We start from the raw sequence: 19,850 nt of genomic DNA on the forward strand, positions 1-19,850 counted from the left end.
CAACTTTGAACAAACTTTCTCTTAACGTTACTGGAAGAACATTTGTTCATAACTTTGGGAGAACCATGTCAGAACGTTAACACTGGGTTTAATATTCAGCATTTCTTAAGGTGGTTCTTGTTGAAAGACATTTTCATGCTTATTATAGGATCAACATTTTCCACATTTTTTTATTTCTGGTTGCATTTTATTTTACAGTACGTGCGTTCTTACCTAAGAAAGTACTGGGTAACTACATGGGTTTAGGTTAGGTTTAGTAGGTTCAGGGTTAGTAGTTATTACCTAGTTATTGCAATTACTATAGTAAGTACATAGTATGTACATGGGAAACAGGACTGGGAAATAAAATACCACGACTTAAAGAGAAAAAACAATGAAAGTATTCCATTGTAGACACAAAAACAGATATTTTTTCAAAATTTTAAGAGGTTCGAAATGTGCAGGTGAGTAAATGATGACAGAATTTTCAACTTTGGGTGAACTGTCCCTTTAAATAAAAATACAAATCACGCAAGACGAGTGGTTTTTGAAGCTCAAGTTTTATTCTAGTTAACCTCATGTCTAAGATGGGTCAGCAAGATTGTGCATTTCAGACCAGTGACCGGTTTGTGAACAATAATAAACAAACAAAAAAAAATCAAACATTGTATTTCAGGATCACCACATTTTGATCCTTGGGAATGAATACCATATTGAACTAAAAGACTACAGGTTTGAGACACACAAGGCCCAGCTTTTATCATGCGGGGATGGGAGGATGCAGTCAATCGCTTCTCGATTCCCCCTAAACACATTCAAGAGAAAAGCTCGGGACCCGCGCGGCCTCCTTTCCTCGATTGCATGACAGTCTCTTGGTGTGTGTGTTTGACAATCGCACCGAAACACATGCTAGTTTTCACCGTTCAGTTGAATTTCCACCTTGAGGTAAAAAAATATTCCTGATACTACAGAGGATAATATATCTGCGTCCCCTGGGTCCCCATCATTCCTAGCTTATCGCCGCATCTCTTTCAGCAAATCACTCCATACAAACATATAGCAGCACCATGTCAAAGACCGAAGGGAATGAAACAAACGACCGAGTGAAGAATCCCACGAGTACTGAATATGTGGATCTCTACAATTTGATGCAAAAAAAAAAAAGATGAAGGGAAACATCACTGCTGATTGTAGCTGCGTCACATTTATTGATGGGGACATACCAAGCGTCCTGTGTTCAGAACAAGACAGGCAGCCACTTATACATGAACATCTGCACTGTGTTAAATTACTACAAGACAAAACTATGGCTTTGTAAGTACACAAGGCAGTCACAAACGGTGTCATTTTTCAAATAAAAGCTTCATAAACTCATCAAGATGGGACTTAAGTCTCCTTTAATGAAACAGCTAAAAAACTCCAAAGAGTTTATGGCACCAATTCCATTCAATGTGCTTTCTACTCGCTCGCATCAGGACCCAGTAGGATGATGATTAACATGTTCATTTACATTTTACAACAGGACTAACAGGCAAGAAACAATCAAATAAAATAACAATAGCACTAAAGAAAAAAATCCCAGACTAAATCAATGCTAAATCACGACTGTAGTTTGAGGTATTGTGGGTATAACAGGAACATTTGACTATTTTTTTCATCGGCTTTTTTGTCGTTTTTTGTCGGTTTTTTTGTTGTTTGTTTCTTTGTTTTGGGAATAGCATAGCGTAGAAATCACATTAACAAAAATTGATCACATAAAAAAAAAAAAAAACTACCAAAAAGTTGTCAATAATATCATAATTTTCTATGAGAAAATTAAAACCTATTACATGGCATTGACATTTTATATAAACAAAACCAAAAAATAGCAGCAAAACAAGACAAGAGAAAGAAGCATGTCTTTTTCTTTTTTTCTTTTTGTTGTTGTTGTCGTTGTTGTTTTCCATTTGAAAGTTTCATACTTGCTGGAAATCCCTCCATAGCAGCTAAATATGAGGAGTGTCTTCTCCCAGGTTCTCCTCTTTTTTCAATTCCTTTCTTAAAGTTCTGCTTTTTTTTTTTTACTCTTTGATGTCCAGCCATCACCCTTTTTTGCCTCCCTCTGCCGTCTCTAACATCTCTCCTCGTCTTCCTCCCCTTCCAGAGATCATCTGACATCTCTGGGTTTGTGCAAAATCTACTTGAAGCCACAACAATTACTAGACCAGAGTACATCGACTCGGGAGGGAAAAACGTTAACTATGGTGTCACGAGTTAGCAACTAGCGGGTCATTATTAGACATACTTCGAACTTAGGTACACTCGGGCATCCGTGCATACTGGCCTTAAAGAGGGGAACTGACAAAAATAAATAGTTCTTAATCTTTGATTTAACATCGTAGTGTTTCGAAATGCCTCAAACGCTCCCCAGCATTCAGTATCTTCTCCCTCCTCTAACCTCAGATAAAGAGACCTGCTCCGTCAACCCTCGCTCCATTCCATTGTTTTAACAACTGTGGATTTCCATCTTTCTTTCTTTCTTTCTTTCTTTCTTTCTAAAAGTCAGCCTTAAACGACGGACTGAAAGTGCTTTTTTTCTTTTTTTAAATGGAATGGTTTTTAGATAATACATGAATCTAAACAGAAAGCAGACTGTGGACCGCACTGCAGGCTTTAGGTACGACGTAAGCTTATCGTGTCATGGCAGTGATGACGTTATACATTAATATGGCAGTGAAGTCAAGGCAGTGATTCGAAGGAATGCAATCCACAGCCTTCTAGATCATTACAAAAATACATGCGTACAAAATATATACTACGGTTACATGAACCATTTTGGAAGAGAAGAGAATCTTGTTAGGGAATCGGTCTAGGAATTACAATAAAGTGACTAAACGCGTAGCAAGCGGGGATATATTTACACGGCTAGACTGCGGGAAAAGCAGGGAGCACTCAAGTGTAACAAGGTACTATCTATGAGAGAAAGGAATCGGACATACGCATAACGTCTCTTCTCTTTCCAAAATAGTTTTTGACATGCTCGAAAACAAAAATACCCACGGTTGTCTTTTAGCGACAAGTCAAGGCAAGTCACAACTACTGTTGTCGTTTATACCATTTCAAAATCCTAGATACTCTTTTTATTTTTTTGACGTAGGGGCCAAAGGAGAGATTTCCCCGTCCTCCGCTGGTGGTGGTCCGGGCCAGCGATAGCCCGGTCGTCAAAACCACACGAGGGGATGCCGCTCAGCACTCAACAGTTTGGGCATGCTGAAGGGGCAAGTTGTCGAGGTAATGGTCGGATGGTGGGGTGCAGGTGGGAGCCCGTTTTCCCTCTTGTCCCATGAAGCCTTTGGCCAAAGCCCATACCCAACAGAATCGAAGATGAAGAGACTCGTCGCACGCACGAGATGAATAGCGATCCGTTCAGATGTTGATGTCTCTGACGTCTGTGGGGGTGCAAGAGAGGTCCGCTTCCTCCTCCACTCTTTTGGTCTCTGTGGAGATGTTGTGCTGCTGAGCTTGTCTGAGACTAGATTCCAGCAGGGACTCGATCTGCTCCTGACACGATCGCAGGCAGTCCTTTGGAGGAAAACAGGGAAGTTAGCAACAGATTCGACAGATCGGAGTCTTCTGAAGTGGCTGCACAGTCTCAGAAGGATATCTTTGTAAAAAAATGTTACCCCCTTTTGTACCCCTATATTAGCAGTATGTACCTTAAGGTACTACTATGAACCTTTTAGGGTTCAAAGATGCCCTTTTAAGGGTACTGCCCCAATGACAAGGTAAAGGTAACATTTTCTTTTAAAAATCTTGGGTTATTTTTTCTACCCAAATCCTGGGTTGAGCCTTTCTGGGTTATTTTTCAAGTGTTTGGGTAGTCTTTGTGTTACCCAGACCCTGGGTCCAACAAAACAACACAGGGGTTGAGTTATTTATCCCAGACTTTTTGCGACCTCTTCAGGAGAGAGCAGTTCTCAAAAATGCTGGGTTGTTTCAACCCATGTCTGGGTCCAATATGGACAAACCCATTGATATTTAGAGTGAAATTGGTGCATGTCTTCTGTAAAATAAAGATTTGATCTATACATTTGTTATTCTGTATATTCGAGTATACCTTAAGTTACTAGTATGAACCCTTTAGGGTTCAAAAAAACAAAGATGTCCAGTGAAAAGCTGCTGTACCCCTAAAGGTAAAATTTCCGCACACTTTTTCTGACAGTTCAATCTTAAAAATCTTACGTAATCCTGGGTTGTGCCTTTTTTGTGGGGGTTATTTATTTATAAGTGTTTGGGTAGTTTTTGTGTTACCCAGATCCAGGGTCAAACATAACAACCCAGAGGTTGTGTTATTTATCAAAGACTTTTTGCGACGTCTGCAGGAGACCATTGGGTTTAAAATGTATTTAGAAAATTTAAACCAACAGTTGGGTTTGTCCAAATATGACCCAAACATGGGTTGAAACAACCCAGCATTTTTAGAGTGTTTTATCTGTATATCGTATAATTTTAGGGGGCTTATACGGGGTGTGATGTGAGTCACACAAGTGTCGCGTCTGTCTTTTCTTCACCTGATGCCTTGCATAAAATGTTATGATTTTATAAAAAATAAAAAAAACAGCATACACTCTAAAAAACTCTGGGTTAAAAACAACCCAAGTTGGGTTGAAAATGGACTAACCCAGCAATTGTTTTAACTCAAAGATTGGGTTGTTTTAACCCAGCGATTGAGTTGTTTTATGCAAACATTTAACCCAACCGCTGGGTTAAAACAACCCATTTACTGGGCTAAAACAATCAATTTCTGGGTTAGTCCATTTTCAACCCAACTTGGGCTGTTTTTAACCCAGCATTTTTAGAGTGTATAAATGCTTAGGATGTTAAATATTGCCAATATGTATATAAAATATGATCGATTATCATGCCAACCAGTGGTTGTGTGGAGTATTTAAAACAAAAAAGCTAGTATCATAGTAAAAATTAACGCATTATGTTGGGTTAAATAAACAACCAAATTTTTCTGGGTAAAATTAACCCAACATGTGTTCTGACCTATATTTACCCAGCACCCAAAATGGGTTGTTTTTAACCCAGTGTTTTATGTGCACTTTATTTTACAGTACATGCACTTATGTGTACTTACATAAGAAAGTACTGGGTAATATAAGGGTTAAGGTTCGGTTTAGGGGTTCAGGGTTGGTACCTAGTTATTACCCATTTATTGCAATTACAATAATAAGTGCACAGTATGTACATGCAAACATGACTGTAAAATAAAGTGCAACCAAAACAATGCACGAACGGTGGCACACTTACAGGGTCACTTCTGATGACTTGTGAGAGGAAGTTGGTGAGGTTCTGGGACGAGAGGCAACTGTCGGTGCTTTTCAGGTACAAGCCTTGCACCGCTGCCGCAACGCTGCCGGCCGCGATCATGGAGGGAGGGCTTGCGATGAAGTTGACATCTGAAAACAACAAACGGACCTGGTCAGCAAATTCTTAAAAAGTAACTGGAGAGGGATAAAATGAGGAATAGAGAAGCTGGGGTGGGGATTGAGCTCATAATGAAGCATAGCATGACTAAACTATAATGAGAGCACGGTTGGTAGGGGACAGTCCGTGACATTTGGGGCTCAAAAGCGGAGGACTTTGCTGTAGGTCCCGGGCCAGCTACCCCCTAGCCTCATTCCCAAAAACGTCCCATAAATCATGCCTCTGCATGCACATTGAAGCTAAAAGTGCATTGAAATGGTGGGGTTTTCAAGGTATTTCGGACTCCTACTTCAGAAAACACAGGCCACAACTTCTTCAAAACGCCTGATATCTTGAACGGACAATACGCTCCTAAATCAAAGCCTTATACTCTCACTTTGCGCTTTGGCCCACACATGGTGAATAGAGAATTACAACTGCCTTTTCTCATAGGAAGTCGTCTAGCATTGCTAGCTCAGAGACGAGAGGGCAATTGTCAAGACAAATTGAGCATAAAGGCACGGGAGCCTTCACCCCGACCCATTCATTTCATTCACCAGCGCCCACCCCCTTCCCAGTATCCGTCCAACCACACTCTCCCTGGCTGAGATCCCAGGCTACTTCCCAAAGAAATGCAGGTCATAAACATAAAAGGGGAGCGAGCTGAGGTGATACCCACCATGTAAATGGAGGGACAAAAAAAAAAAGAGTATTAATATAGCGGAGTAGTTCCTTCCTGGCTGGTGATAAACTCAATGCTGTAGGTTTGCTCGACAATGAGGTGCAAGGGCCAGAAAGTGCCCACGATATCAAGAGGTCTAGACATGGCCCTTTTCGCGACGAAAATGTCAGTTTCCTCTTTTCAGTTCACATGCACTAGCGGTGGTGTCGTGAAGCAGGCAGGGCTTCTCAGGAGCCGTAGTGCAGTCACAGCAATCACCACAAAAGGAAACAGACTTCCTCTCTCTCTTGCAGAGGCTCACGTTGGTTTACAATAACTGCGAGTGAGGAATTAGGGCAAGCGAGATGGCTCTTTCCATTGCAATAAAGGAGTCCGCACTGGGGGGAGGTTCTGCAATGCATGCTCCCAGTACAGTATGCTTGTGCCTGGTCAGCAAATTCACACATAACAAAGTGATAATGCACACAAATGGTGAAACATACCTGTTGCACAGAGGGCCACAAAGGTCTGGGCATGCTTGCGCAGTATCTGCTTGGAACTCTGATGTATAGGCAGCTTGGCGAGGAAGTGTTCGATGAAATCGTGCGGCGTCACTGAGGCTAGATCCCACTTCAGTTTATTTAGTGCCAGCAGTTCCATTTGCTGCGAGGGAGATATAAAAAGGCCTGAGTTTACATTAGGGCTCAGACCATTTTCCATGCACGATTTTACACTCTTTGACCGCTAGAGGGAGATGTCGATTAATTGCACAGTCACGCAGTGCGTACTAGAATCAATTAACGGCCACATAGCCTACTAAAAAGTTTCTTGCAGTGCAATCAAATGAGCTGTTGATGCAAGGCTTCCCTGTGCATCTCTTGCATGCTTTAAATTCACTCTGGAGTACAGTGATATGAGAAAACAATAAGCTGTGTGATTATGCAATGTTGGATAATTACCAATAATTCGCCGGGACGCACGGAGTTGTCCGTGTATATGCACAACTTCTCTGCTGTCAGCGGCACAGTCTCTTTCATTTTAGAGGCCAAAAACATACAAGTTGCTCCTAAAAGCTGCAACCTGGTCTTTTTGGTGGGCTCCACGGATAAAAATCTGTCCAGGTAGTTCATAGCCAGTGGAAAAACTTCCTCTTCGCATTTCTGTTCCTCACAGACCTTGAAAGAAAACAAAGCACATAAATAAAGATCATTTTCCTCAATTCGCGGTTTTATCGACTAATATTTCGAATGAAGTAAACGAAGTGAAAGGATTTGTCTAGCTATGCTTTGATCTAATCGAGTTATCCCACGTGTTTAGCATCTGCTCAGTCGTGCACGTGCAATGGAAAGGGTTAAATTAGAAAAGAGACACGTGCGAATGCTAAATAGAGTATTTAATCAGTTCGTTAATACGCGTTGCACAAAGTATAAATATTGCAATTTGCTGCTGATGCTAGTGGTCGTTGCTTTCCGAGGCAAAAAGGTGGCGTCCAAGCTAGGTCCAGGAAACAATTTTCTAGTTCGCCATCTTTTCAAAAAATATTTAAAAATGTAAGAAAATTGTTTCGCTCGACGTAAAACGCATGTAAATGTAGCGCGGCGAATGCTTTATTAAACAAGCGCAAAATTCTTCGAATTCACGGACGAAAACGACGTGAAATCAATTGATTTCGAAAGCACCGACGTACAAAGACGAGCATGCGACATTTCGGAGAAGCGGGTGTTTAGAAAATTAATATAAATTATTCCAAAGCAGTAAATCGAACGTTAAACGTCTGTAAATCTAAATTCAGCGACGGGCTACATAACCCGAACGTTTATATCACGATGTCGCATTTAGAAATGTGAAAAATATTATATTTTCAGACCGTCGTGCGGGAGGCATGGCAAACTGAAACAAAACTTTTAAGATACAAAATCTACGTTTTCTTGCAAAAAATAGGTTCAAATGATAGCCGCAATTTAAAGGACAACTAGTAGGAATTTTTACGCACGCGATGTCAACAATGATTCCATTTTAGAATTTAGAGATATAAAAAACTTAAGCAAACGACAACAAAGATGGCGTATAATAGGCTACTGGCACGAGTGAGAATGCATACGTGTACATTGGTATTAAATTGAAATAAAAACGAAATGTATTTATATTTTCTTTAGACTATAGGAAACCGAACAGATAAATGGGGAACGGTTTAAATAAAAATGCGATGTCGGAAAGCAAAGAAAACGTCTCGTGTCTAAGATTAATATTGGGTTCGCAATAATAAAACATGTTACTTTTTTTATTACAAAAAAAATAGCTAGTATGAGTGTGAAAGTTCTGGGATGGATAACTCAAGTTGCATTAAAAAACATATTTAGGCTACGTTTATTACACAGTTCTTGGGGTCCAAAGAGCACGAGCAGAATCAAACTTGTGCAACTAATACAAAAAAAGAGAGACAACTATTATACCTCGAGCATCCATGTGGCGACGATTTTCCTCATTTTAGGGACAATTTCTTTCTGAACACACTTGAAATAATTTGGTGATGGGAGATAGTTTTCCTCTGCTTTGAGCATTGTCTGTAAAACTCGGTCATTCAACAGGTTGCTGTCTTGGTAAGCTCTTCTTATGGTATCCACTTCGCAGCAAAACAACTGGTGTTCCATGTCTTCAGTGTTTAGCGGTTGACAAAAGGAAGAAAACTGGAGCTCGTGTTCGGACACTGGTCCCGTGGATGCTTTGCTGCCTCTGCTGAACCCTCTAAAAGTCTCGCTGCAGCTCCGCTCGACAAAACTCCCCTATGACGTGACTGTTGTTAAGGGAAGATCAAAGCAGCAGCGAGCCTGTGAGAGCGCGCGAGAGGCTGTCTGCTCAGGGCGGAGGATCAGTCTTAAAGAACTATCTTCTCTGGAGTTTGGGCTCCTTCCTTTAGCACTATGGAAATAGGAGGTCCTATGCCGGGCGACGAGGGGGGTAGGATGGGGTGGGGGTGCAGGGGGCAGGCTGGGTATCGGGGGCGGAAAAGACGGGGTAAAAGGGTCCGAGGATGTGTATTGCTGAAGCGTTGGTAGGGGGCGGTATAATAGCCCAAATCAAGGTGTCCAACGCGCTGTCGCGTTAAGAAACTCAGCTGCCCTCACACAGTGTAGCGCGCATTAGCCAAAGTTTTATTCGGTTCGTCTTCAAAGCCGAATCGTTTTCTGCCCTGACACCTTTTGTAGATCGTTTAAAAGATTGGCGCGATAACTTTATTCAACACGTTTCGCAAGTTTTTATTTATGGGCATTGGCGGTTCCATGAAGAAACTTGAACGTTCCATACAGTGGAAAAAGAGTTCTTTTAGAACGTTCACACCAATGAAAAAACTGACTGGATTCTAAAACACCCATTTTGGAACGTTAAGAGTGTGAGACCAATGTGTGGTTTGTGGTAGAACAAAAAAGTCAACTTTTTTTGGGGGTTATTCTAAAAGAAGGAAGCACAAATTAGCCTAAGCCAATGAACGAGAGCACCAGTTGCCAGGCAGAACTGCGGCCCCAGCTTTCATCTCAAACTCCTCGTGCAAATGGACAAAATGTAGACGATATCACGGGATGCCTTCTCCTTGTCAACTAACGAAATTGAATGGCTAAAGTTTCGATTGAAAGTGCACATTACATATGCCAGAAAACACAAGGAACGTCGTTGTGCGTTTTAGAATCCCAAACAAACTCATTTTAAACAGTATAGTCAGTGGAGTTTAAACACACACATACGCACAAAGCGTCCACAACACAAATTGTTTGATAGAGTTTGATCAAATAGGGGCGCTCTCACTTTAAAGAGCTCGCTGCTTCACTGCTGTCGCTTCAGGATGAATTGGAGCTTTACAAAATTCCACAAATTCCATTTTCAGTACCGTAAAACATGTAGGATTTGGGTGCGCCAAAAACTTTCGAGTTGAAGAGAGAAGCTAGAAATAACAAAGAAATACCTTCTTCACATTACACTGTATGTTTTCTTTAATTATTTTGCTAAAGACGGAGATATCAACGACACACGTATTCCTAATCCATAAAACCCTTGTAGTAAACAGTCTTGAGATCATTTGCTACTTAGAACATTATTATATTGTATTTGGTAAGACTTTATTTTAAGGAGACGTAGTTACACGTTACTACATGTACTTACCTATAGGCTAGTGATAACAGTAAATTAGGCATGATTAAAAGTAATTAACCCTAAACCAAACCCTAACCATAACTCTGTAGTAAGTAGTGCATAGCTACAGGCTATTTTTAATTAGTAGCAACTTATTTGAGTAGGCTAAGTACAAAATTAACGATATCACCTTAAAATAAAGTGTAACTTTATATTTTTTAAGATTAAGATCATTTTAAGCGTCGATATCAGAACAAAAAAAATCATACAGATATTTGTAAACATTACTTTTATAAGTGAAATATTATTTACATTTATGTAGGCCACTTTTACATCATAATGGACTATATGTAAAATATTGTGAAGTTATGCTGAACACTTATGTTGAATACTCTTTCAAGAAAACAGGACTTTGGAACATGTAGACTATAGTAATAATAATAATAATAATAATAATAATAATAAAAGAAATAAAGAAGTTATCTCCTAAAGAAAGTCTTTTGACCTCTTTTTGAGATCCACCTATCAATTACAGTGTTGTTATAGTAACATTTCGAAGCTAAACTCCTGTAAATGAAGGGGGAATATCTACTTCAACTCGACAGAAAGCTATGTTGGGCTACAGAAGTTTTGCTAACAATGAATGACCGACCATGTGAGTTTTCGCCTGCATTTCTATTACCGCGAATACGGCAAACCAATAGGAAGTTGCAGTGCGCGTGCACAATCGGAACTCGCTCGTTCCCTATTAGCAGTAGCCTACACAGCGCATGTAGCCTACAGTTAAAGTTCGGGCTCACTCTTAAACACTAGAGAAAATGTTAGTCTCATGTTTCTGAATGTTTGGTGAGGATTACTGATGGCGTGTGCAAGGTGTTGCAAGTGACTGAAAAGATCACAATATATAGGCTAGCATTTGTCTTCCGCCTCAGAGACAACAAGTGCTATTGCTTCGGAGGAAATGAGATTGATCTCATTCTCGAGTGTTATACTGAGCTTTTTAGGACCCTTTAGCCTAGCTAAGCATGTTTTAGTGACCAATATGTTAAACTCCCCCAATGAATGCAAGCTATACTGACATTTTTAAGCATCCCTCACAGTCATGAAAACCTGGAAATATCAGGGAATATTACATTGGTGTTCCAGACGTGGGAAAAAAGTGTTTTAGTTTTAGTTATCTTCATTCTAAATCATGAATGACTGGAAAAGTCATTTGTAATAGTCACTGGAAATACGTTTGGCCTTTAGATTAGTTAGAAGTGTTAAAATAATGTTTTACATTTATGGTATAGCCTATACAGTTTCAATCAAAATTATTCAACCCCTCAGAGACTGTAATAATTAACAAATGTAAGCTTTTATAAAGTTTTTTTTTAATCTATAACAGTTTAGTGGCAAATTAAAAGTGATAATGTCAATATACAGTCCAAAGTTTGGAAACGTTAAGAAGGTTTTTGAATATTTTTGAAAGTAGTCTCGTATTCTCACCAAGGCTGCATTTATTGGATCAAAAATACAGCAAAAACAGTATTATTGTGACATTTTTTTACAATTTAAAATAACTTTTAAAATGTAATTTATTTCTGTGATTCAAAGCTGTATTTTCAGCATCATTACTCCAATCTTTAGAGTCACATGATCCTTCAGAAATCATAATTATATGCCGATTTGCTGCACAAGAAACATGTATTATTATTATCAATGTTGAAAACAGTTGTGTACAATGTTTTCTTTCCTCAGGATTATTTAGCCTAACTAATAGGAAGTTCAAAAGAATCTGAAATATAAAGTTTGATATGATTCTTAAAATTCAGCTTTCAATCACAGAAATAAATTGCATTTTTAAAATATATTCAAATAGAAATAAGTTATTTTAAATTGTAAAAATATTTCACAATAATTCTGTTTTTGCTGTATTTTGATCAAATAAATGCTGCCTTGGTGAGATTAAGATACTACTTTCAAAAACATTAAAAAACCTTAATGTTACCAAACTTTTGACTGGTAATAATGTAATGCTTTTGAATTATAGGATTTTTTTTTTCAACAGTATGGTAAATTGTGTTAAAACACAAGTAAGCCTTTGGAAACTCTACAACAAAATTGAATGAGCTTGTTCTGTTACATACATTCAGCTCATGCATGTGCTAAAGTTGAATAGCAAATTCGGCAAAGTCAAGCGAGCTCTCACAAAAGACATTAGAAAATATGGTTACAAGAAGATTTCCAAAACACTAAGTTCATACACAGCTGGCAGCCTTATTTATAAGTGTAAGATTTGTTGTACCAGAAAACCATTGAGGTAAAAAAAGCACAATATCATTCAGGGGAATAAAATATTTGATTGTGACTGAGAAAAAAAACATCAATTTACTGCCAAAGACTTGCATGATGACTTGATGAAAGGAGGAAAACTACAAGAACACTAGACAAGCATGGCCTTGTGCACTCTTGACTAAGAAGAACATAAACGACTGACTTGAATTTACTCAAATTCATCTGGATAGACCAGTGGATGTCTGGAGAAAAAAAAAGGCAAAGTTTTTGAGCAGAAGAACAGCATCTTCATGGTCAAACATGGAGGCGGTCTAGTCTTATTATGGTGGTTCTTTGCTGTTGCAGGAAGGATCTTGACTGTATGAAGGACCTCATGAATTATTTGAAGTTTCAAGCCATTTTGGCAAAGATGGTGATGCCTTGGGTGTAGAGACTGAAGCTTGATGATCAATGGACTTTCCTGAAGGATAGCCATCCCAAAGTATACAGCCAAATCTCCTTCAGCTTGGTTCAGGGATCAGTTGTAGGACGTTCTTGAGTGGAGATATTTGGTGGAATCTGAAGAGAGCTGTGGTAGTGTGAAAACCAAAGATTATCAGTGATCTGGAAGCGAGGAATGGGCCGAGTAGAGAAGCGCCAGAAACGTACAGACAGTTTACTGGAGTTGAATAATTTTGTACATAATTAGAGTCAATTTAATTTTTCTTCAACTACACTCTCAGAATCACTCAATGGGGTATTCACGAGTTTGCACTTATATATAATTTATAGAGAGTAATTCAATGCGTATTTGGCGTGCTGTCCGGGGGGAGGGCTTTGAGCTCGGAATTAGGCCCGAACCCAGAGTACCCCCCGGATATGTAAGTGGTTTTAGAGTTAAAAGGTGTGGCGAAGGGGTGGTGGAAGGGTTGCTGAGAACTGTCAACAAAAGGAGGTAGGACTGCTGCGTGTGTATATATATACCTCTATTGTTGATTAGCTGAGTGCTCTCCACCTGTGTCAGTTATCTGAACGTACTTCTCCCGAACCTTGTTAATAAAACATCATTTAATAAACTTCTATAAGCATTCACTGATGCCTTTGTTGAATTGTTTTTACAAAATGTTGTTCTCAGTAGCAAAAGCTCTTGCAGTTCATGGGGGTTGAATAATTTGGATTACAACTGTACACTCAGAAAAAAGGCAAAAACCTGTGACGGTACCCTTTTAGAAGGTTCTAATATGTAGACTTTAGGTACAAAGTTCTACAGGGCACTACCCCAGTGACAGCTTTACCTTTATTTCTGAGATTGTGTATATATCTATATATATATTTAGTGCTGCTTGAAAGTTTGTGAACCCCTTGCAGAATCTGTGGAAATGTGAACAATTTGAACAGCATAAGAGGATCATACAAAATGCATGTTATTTTTTATTTAGTACTCTCCTAAATAAGATATTTCACACAAAAGATGTTTACACACAAACGTCTATATGTTTACATGTAGAGCCGGGGGTGAATACTTTTGATCAGGATGAAGATGTCCAATTATTTTTAAATTTTGTTTAAATATCTTTTTTTTGTCTTCTTTTTTTCCATTTAGTACTGCCCTTCAGAAGCAACAGAAGGTACTTGCATGTTTCCCGGAAGTACATTTTACCTTGATCTTCAAATGCAAAAGTTTTCACCCCCTCCCCCCAGCTCTTAGTGCGTCGTGTTTCCTTCTGGAGCATCGGTGAATGTTTCAAACTTTTTTCATAGTTCTGTTCAGTACCTCAATCGTCCTCAGTGTGAAAAGATGGATCTCAAAATCATACAGTCACTGCTGCAAAGGGTTCAAATATCCAAAAGATGCTGGAAAACTGAAGAATTTTCGGGACCTGGAGGATTTTTCTGAAGAATGTTGGTCAGTTTAACTGCTCAGGACAAACAAGAGACTAACAACACACACACAGCCATCGATCATCAAGGAACAACACAAGGGTGTGTAAACTTTTGAACGGGGTCATTTGTATAAATTTAGCTGTTGTTTTGTCTTGTGGACTGTATATAAACATCTTTTATGTACAATATTCAGGACAGTACTAAATAAAAAATAGCTTGCATCTTGTACAATCCCTCTTATTTTGTTAATATAATACACATATACACTCACCTAAAGGATCATTTGGAACACCATACTAATACTGTGTTTTTGATCCCCTTTCGCCTTCAGAACTGCCTTAATTCTACGTGGCATTGATTCCAGGTGCTGAAAGCATTCTTTAGAAATGTTGGCCCATATTGATAGGATAGCATCTTGCAGTTGATGGCGATTTGTGGGATGCACATCCAGGGCACGAAGCTCCCGTTCCACCACATCCCAAAGATGCTCTATTGGGTTGAGATCTGGTGACTGTGGGGGCCATTTTAGTACAGTGAACTCATTGTCATGTTCAAGAAACCAATTTGAAATGATTCGAGCTTTATGACGGTGCATTATCCTGCTGGAAGTAGCCACCAGAGGATGGGGACATGGTGGTCATAAAGGGATGGACATGGTCAGAAACAATGCTCAGGTAGGCCGTGGCATTTAAACAGTGCCCAATTGGCACTAAGGGGCCTAAAGTGTGCCAAGAAAACATCCCCCACACCATCACACCACCACCACCAGCCTGTTCTCATTCTGTTTACACCAAATTCTGACTCTACCATCTGAATGTCTCAACAGAAATCGAGAATCATCAGACCACGCAACATTTTTCCAGTCTCAACTGCCTGATTTTGGTGAGCTCGTGCAAATTGTAGCCTCTTTCTCCTATTTGTAGTGGAGATGAGTGGTACCCGGTGGGGTCTTCTGCTGTTGTAGCCCATCCGCCTCAAGGTTGTGTGTGTTGTGGCTTCACAAATGCTTTGCTGCATACCTCGGTTGTAAAGAGTGGTTATTTCAGTCAAAGTTGCTCTTCTATCAGCTTGAATCAGTCGGCCCATTCTCCTCTGACCTCTAGCATCAACAAGGCATTTTCGCCCACAGGACTGCCGCATACTGGATGTTTTTCCCTTTTCACACCATTCTTTGTAAACCCTAGAAATGGTTGTGTGTGAAAATCCCAGTAACTGAGCAGATTGTGAAATACTCAGACCGGCCCGTCTGGCACCAACAACGATGCCACGCTCAAAATTGCTTAAATCACCTTTCTTTCCCATTCTGACATTCAGTTTGGAGTTCAGGAGATTGTCTTGACCAGGACCACACCCCTAAATGCATTGAAGCAACTGCCATGTGATTGGTTGATTAGATAATTGCATTAATGAGAAATTGAACAGGTGTTCCTAATAATCCTTTAGGTGAGTGTATATACATATACAATATACGTTTTCACATATTCTGCAAGGGGTTCACAAACTTTCAATCAGCACTATATATATATATATATATATATAGGCACAGCTGTAATCTACACACATCCTAAGGATCTCCCTAAAAACAACTGTTAAGGGATTAAAAATAAAACAAAAGAGCAGGTAATGTTCAGGTGGAGTCTTAAGCACATTAACCATCAGGGAGGTTTAGGGTGAATGTGGAAGCCTGCGCATGAATGTAGGGATGAGGGCACAATAAATAACTCTCTCTGGCTACCTAGAGGCAAACGACTCCCGGTGAGCACTGAGATTAAGAAACAAAAGTAGCCAGACAAAGGACTATCTTTTTTCAAGTATTCAAACAGGGTGTTGGTCAATTGCCAATAAGCGCCCATCTCCTCCCCCAACTTTGGATCGTTTATATCTTTAGTTTGACACTCCATCATGCCAATGGCAAGGGCACATAAACTCTACCATGCACGCATATGCAATTTACAGTTTGGATGCATTAATTATTAAATCATAAGGAAATATATCTTTTATTAATTCAAAACAGGAACACAATCTCATTCCCGATCTATTTGAGAGAGAGTCAAACATCTGCTTGCTGGAACAATATATATGTAGATCTCGGAGAGGTAGTGTGTGCATCACCATACTGTAATAACAGAGATGATTGTTAAACATATTCTCATGTACAATTAACCTATTGTATTTAGGCTGTTTCAGTTACATTAAATAAGCTTTTGACTTGAATAAAAACAGTTCATTTAGATGCCATACAAAATGAGTTTCCATTTATATAGAATTATGTGTAAAGGTTGAAGGTAATCATCCATTGTGGTTTAGATGTAACATCACACCCTAAAAAAGGTACAAAAATGACCACTATAATAGACACTGTGCGTATTTATCGGATGGCGTAGATATATTTCAGGAAATGTGACATTCATCGTATTACTATACAGCAGCCTGCATTACATCGGGTAATAAATACTGGACTCGTAGCAGTATTGCAATGCTCAGATGTTAGCGTGCAGCTAATGGCTACCCAACGAGCAGATTGCTGGTCATCAATCACTTAAGCTGATCCCTCCACCAATCACTTTTACCTGCAGGCTCTCTCCTCTTCTGTAGTCTTCGTCCTTTACCACATATTACCTCTCATTAAGCCCTGGCTATTTGTCCTGTGCCCTCAGGTGTACAAGTACTGATCTTGTCCGTCCTTTAGCAAACAACAGGCCAGTAATCTCTAGCTCTTGGGATGGGATGCTTACTCGAACACAAGCATTGAATCCAGGTGCTTTCATTGTGCTCTCAAATTGAAGTGTGTGTGTGGCACAACAGCTCGGAATGTCAATGAATTGAGAACGAATGAATATTGCGACGAAGAGTCGTGATGTTTTGCACCATCATGATAAAATCTTCATAAAAACCAGTGGAAAAGCGACATATCACAGGTATCCAAGTTGAATAACCCTGGTATACATTTGTGACCCTGGATCACAAAACCAGTCATAAGTTGGTATATTTGTGGCAATAGCCAACAATACATTGTATGGGTCAACATTTTTGATATTTCTTTTATGCCAAAAACATTAGGATATTAAGTAAAGATCATGTTCCATGAAGATATTTAGTAAATTTCCTGCTGTAAATATATCAAAAATGTTTTATTAGTAGTTATTTGGACAATTTCAAAGGAGATTTTCTCAATACTTACTTTTTTTTTTGTACCCTCAGATTCCAGATTTTCAAATAGTTGTACCTCGGCCAAATATTGTCCTCTCATAACATAAAAAAAGTACCCTTATGACTGGTTTTGTGGTCCAGGGTCACATTTCATCACGACCAGATGAAATCCAGAGTGACAGAGTGTGTTAAATATATAAATATTCAATGACCTATAATTTTCTTCTATTAAATTCGTATAAGACTTTCTTATTCAAAAACCCGTACACAGAATCTCTTAGAATACAATTAGCATTTAGAAGGATGTACTGTTACTTCATCCTCTACAGTAAAAGACCTGGGTGTTATATCTGACAGCAACTTGTCTCGAAAATCATATTTCATATGCTATCAGCCTTTTTCCACCTCAGAAACATCTCTAAGCTACGGAACATGCTATCAGTTCTGATGCAGAAAAGCTAGTTCATGCGTTCCTGACCTCTAGACTGGATTACTGTAATGCATCACTAATCGGTTGTCCTGCATCCTCAATAAACAAGCTACAATTAGTCCCAGAGTTCTCACTAGTTCAAGAAAATATGATCATATAACACAAATTGTATCAACTCTACACTGTAAAATCTAATTAGTTAGATTTACTTAAAAAAGCATGCAAACCGATTGCCTTAAAAAAACGTGAAATAGGAATAGTATGTTGTACTGACAAATGCTTAGTTAGTATAGTTCACTTACACAAGAGTTCTAGTGACTAAAAAAGAGCGTAACACTTTATTTTACAGTGTCATTGTTACATATGTTAAATGTGCTTACTGTACTAATAACAGTAAATTATGCATAATTACATGCAACTATTCCTCAAACTAACCCTATAGTAAGTACATGGAGTTAATCAATATTACTCAGTACTTAAATATATATTTACACTGTAACAATGACACCTTACAATAAAGTGTAACCAAAAGAGCTGTAGAGAGTACTTGATCATTTACTTTAGATTTACTCTTGACTTAGTATAGCTACTATTGTTGTGTTTTGTCATTTAGTCATGATTTCATTACTGCCATGTGCTCTTAGCATTTGTGCTAGCAAGTGGAGATAGGCTAAAAGTTTAAAATTGTTAATCCTGTTACTGTCAAATGACAATGTTGACAGTAACAGAGTTGTCAAACAAATAATTTTTCATTGCAAGTAAAAAAGTAGTAAGTTGTGTTTGGCAAGCACTGAATTATTAAAAGTTAGTGAACAGTTTTTTTCCTTAACTTTTTGAAATGCAAAATGTATCTCCAAATATAGATTCGCTCATATGTACATTTCTGAAATGCATTACTTGGACACAGTCACCTCTGATAACAGATGCATTTTCTGTAAAGCTGCTTTGAAATGATATGTGTTGTGATAAAGCGCTATACAAATAAATGTGAATTTAATTGAATACTATAATAAGTACATTTTCAGATGTCAGATCAAGACACATTTAATTATTTGCATTTGTAAAAGCAGACATGATTTTATGAATATTTATAGGCTACTTTTATATTTTGGAGCAACTAACCCAACTCCTACCCTAAACCTACCCACTTCTCAAAAATATAAAACACGTAACAGGCAAATAAAACTATAGTCACAGGAATTTATTGCAAAAACTGACCAAAAACAGAATAAAAGTATTAACTCATGTTGCATTACAAGTCTTCTGAAGTCATATGGTCTAGTGATGCGCGGGTCGGCTTTTTTCCCCGCTTTTATGAAATTATTTAGCCCACCCAAGCCCGCACCGCACCACTGTATCCATTTTTACACCCCGCCCCACCACGCACCTGCGACCATTAAATAGACATACTAGCCATTGTAATGTAAATGAAAACAGTCTTTATTTCAGCCTGAAAGTGCTTTGAAACATCGCCCTGTAAACTGGCAACAACATACGATTATTATGAATATGAACAATAAATCAGGTCATATTATTAATAAGATAATGATAAACATGTTCACCATTTCATTTTCAACAAAGTGTTTGTATTCATCTAATAGGCTAAACTATTTTATTTCAGATTACCCTGGTTATGAGACGAGCATCACTAATGTGGTCTCTTCATGTAAAGAACAGAGTTGATCTTAATGTTTTAATCGCTGAAATGATGATCCTGCCACTCCGTGAACGCACACACACACACACACACACACACACACACACACACACACACACACACACACACACACACACACACACACACACACACACACACACACACACACACACACACACACACACACACACACACACACACACACACACACACACACACACACACACACACACACACACACACACACACACACATGA

General features: G+C 38.8%; 1 protein-coding gene across 1 annotated transcript; it reads right to left on the reverse strand.

Moving 5' to 3' along the window:
* Positions 1-528: 528 nt before the first annotated feature.
* On the reverse strand, positions 529-8,980 carry ccnd1 (cyclin D1). Its single transcript, XM_079811163.1, has 5 exons — positions 8,545-8,980; positions 7,051-7,266; positions 6,595-6,754; positions 5,275-5,423; positions 529-3,540 (listed from the first exon to the last, which is right to left on the reverse strand). The coding sequence occupies exons 1-5, from the start codon at positions 8,740-8,742 to the stop codon at positions 3,385-3,387; spliced, it is 879 nt and encodes a 292-aa protein (XP_079667289.1). The 5' UTR covers positions 8,743-8,980; the 3' UTR covers positions 529-3,384.
* Positions 8,981-19,850: the final 10,870 nt, after the last annotated feature.

This window comes from Gobio gobio, assembly GCF_949357685.1.
Source record: "Gobio gobio genome assembly, chromosome: 2".
NCBI classification, from domain to species: Eukaryota; Metazoa; Chordata; class Actinopteri; order Cypriniformes; family Gobionidae; genus Gobio; species Gobio gobio.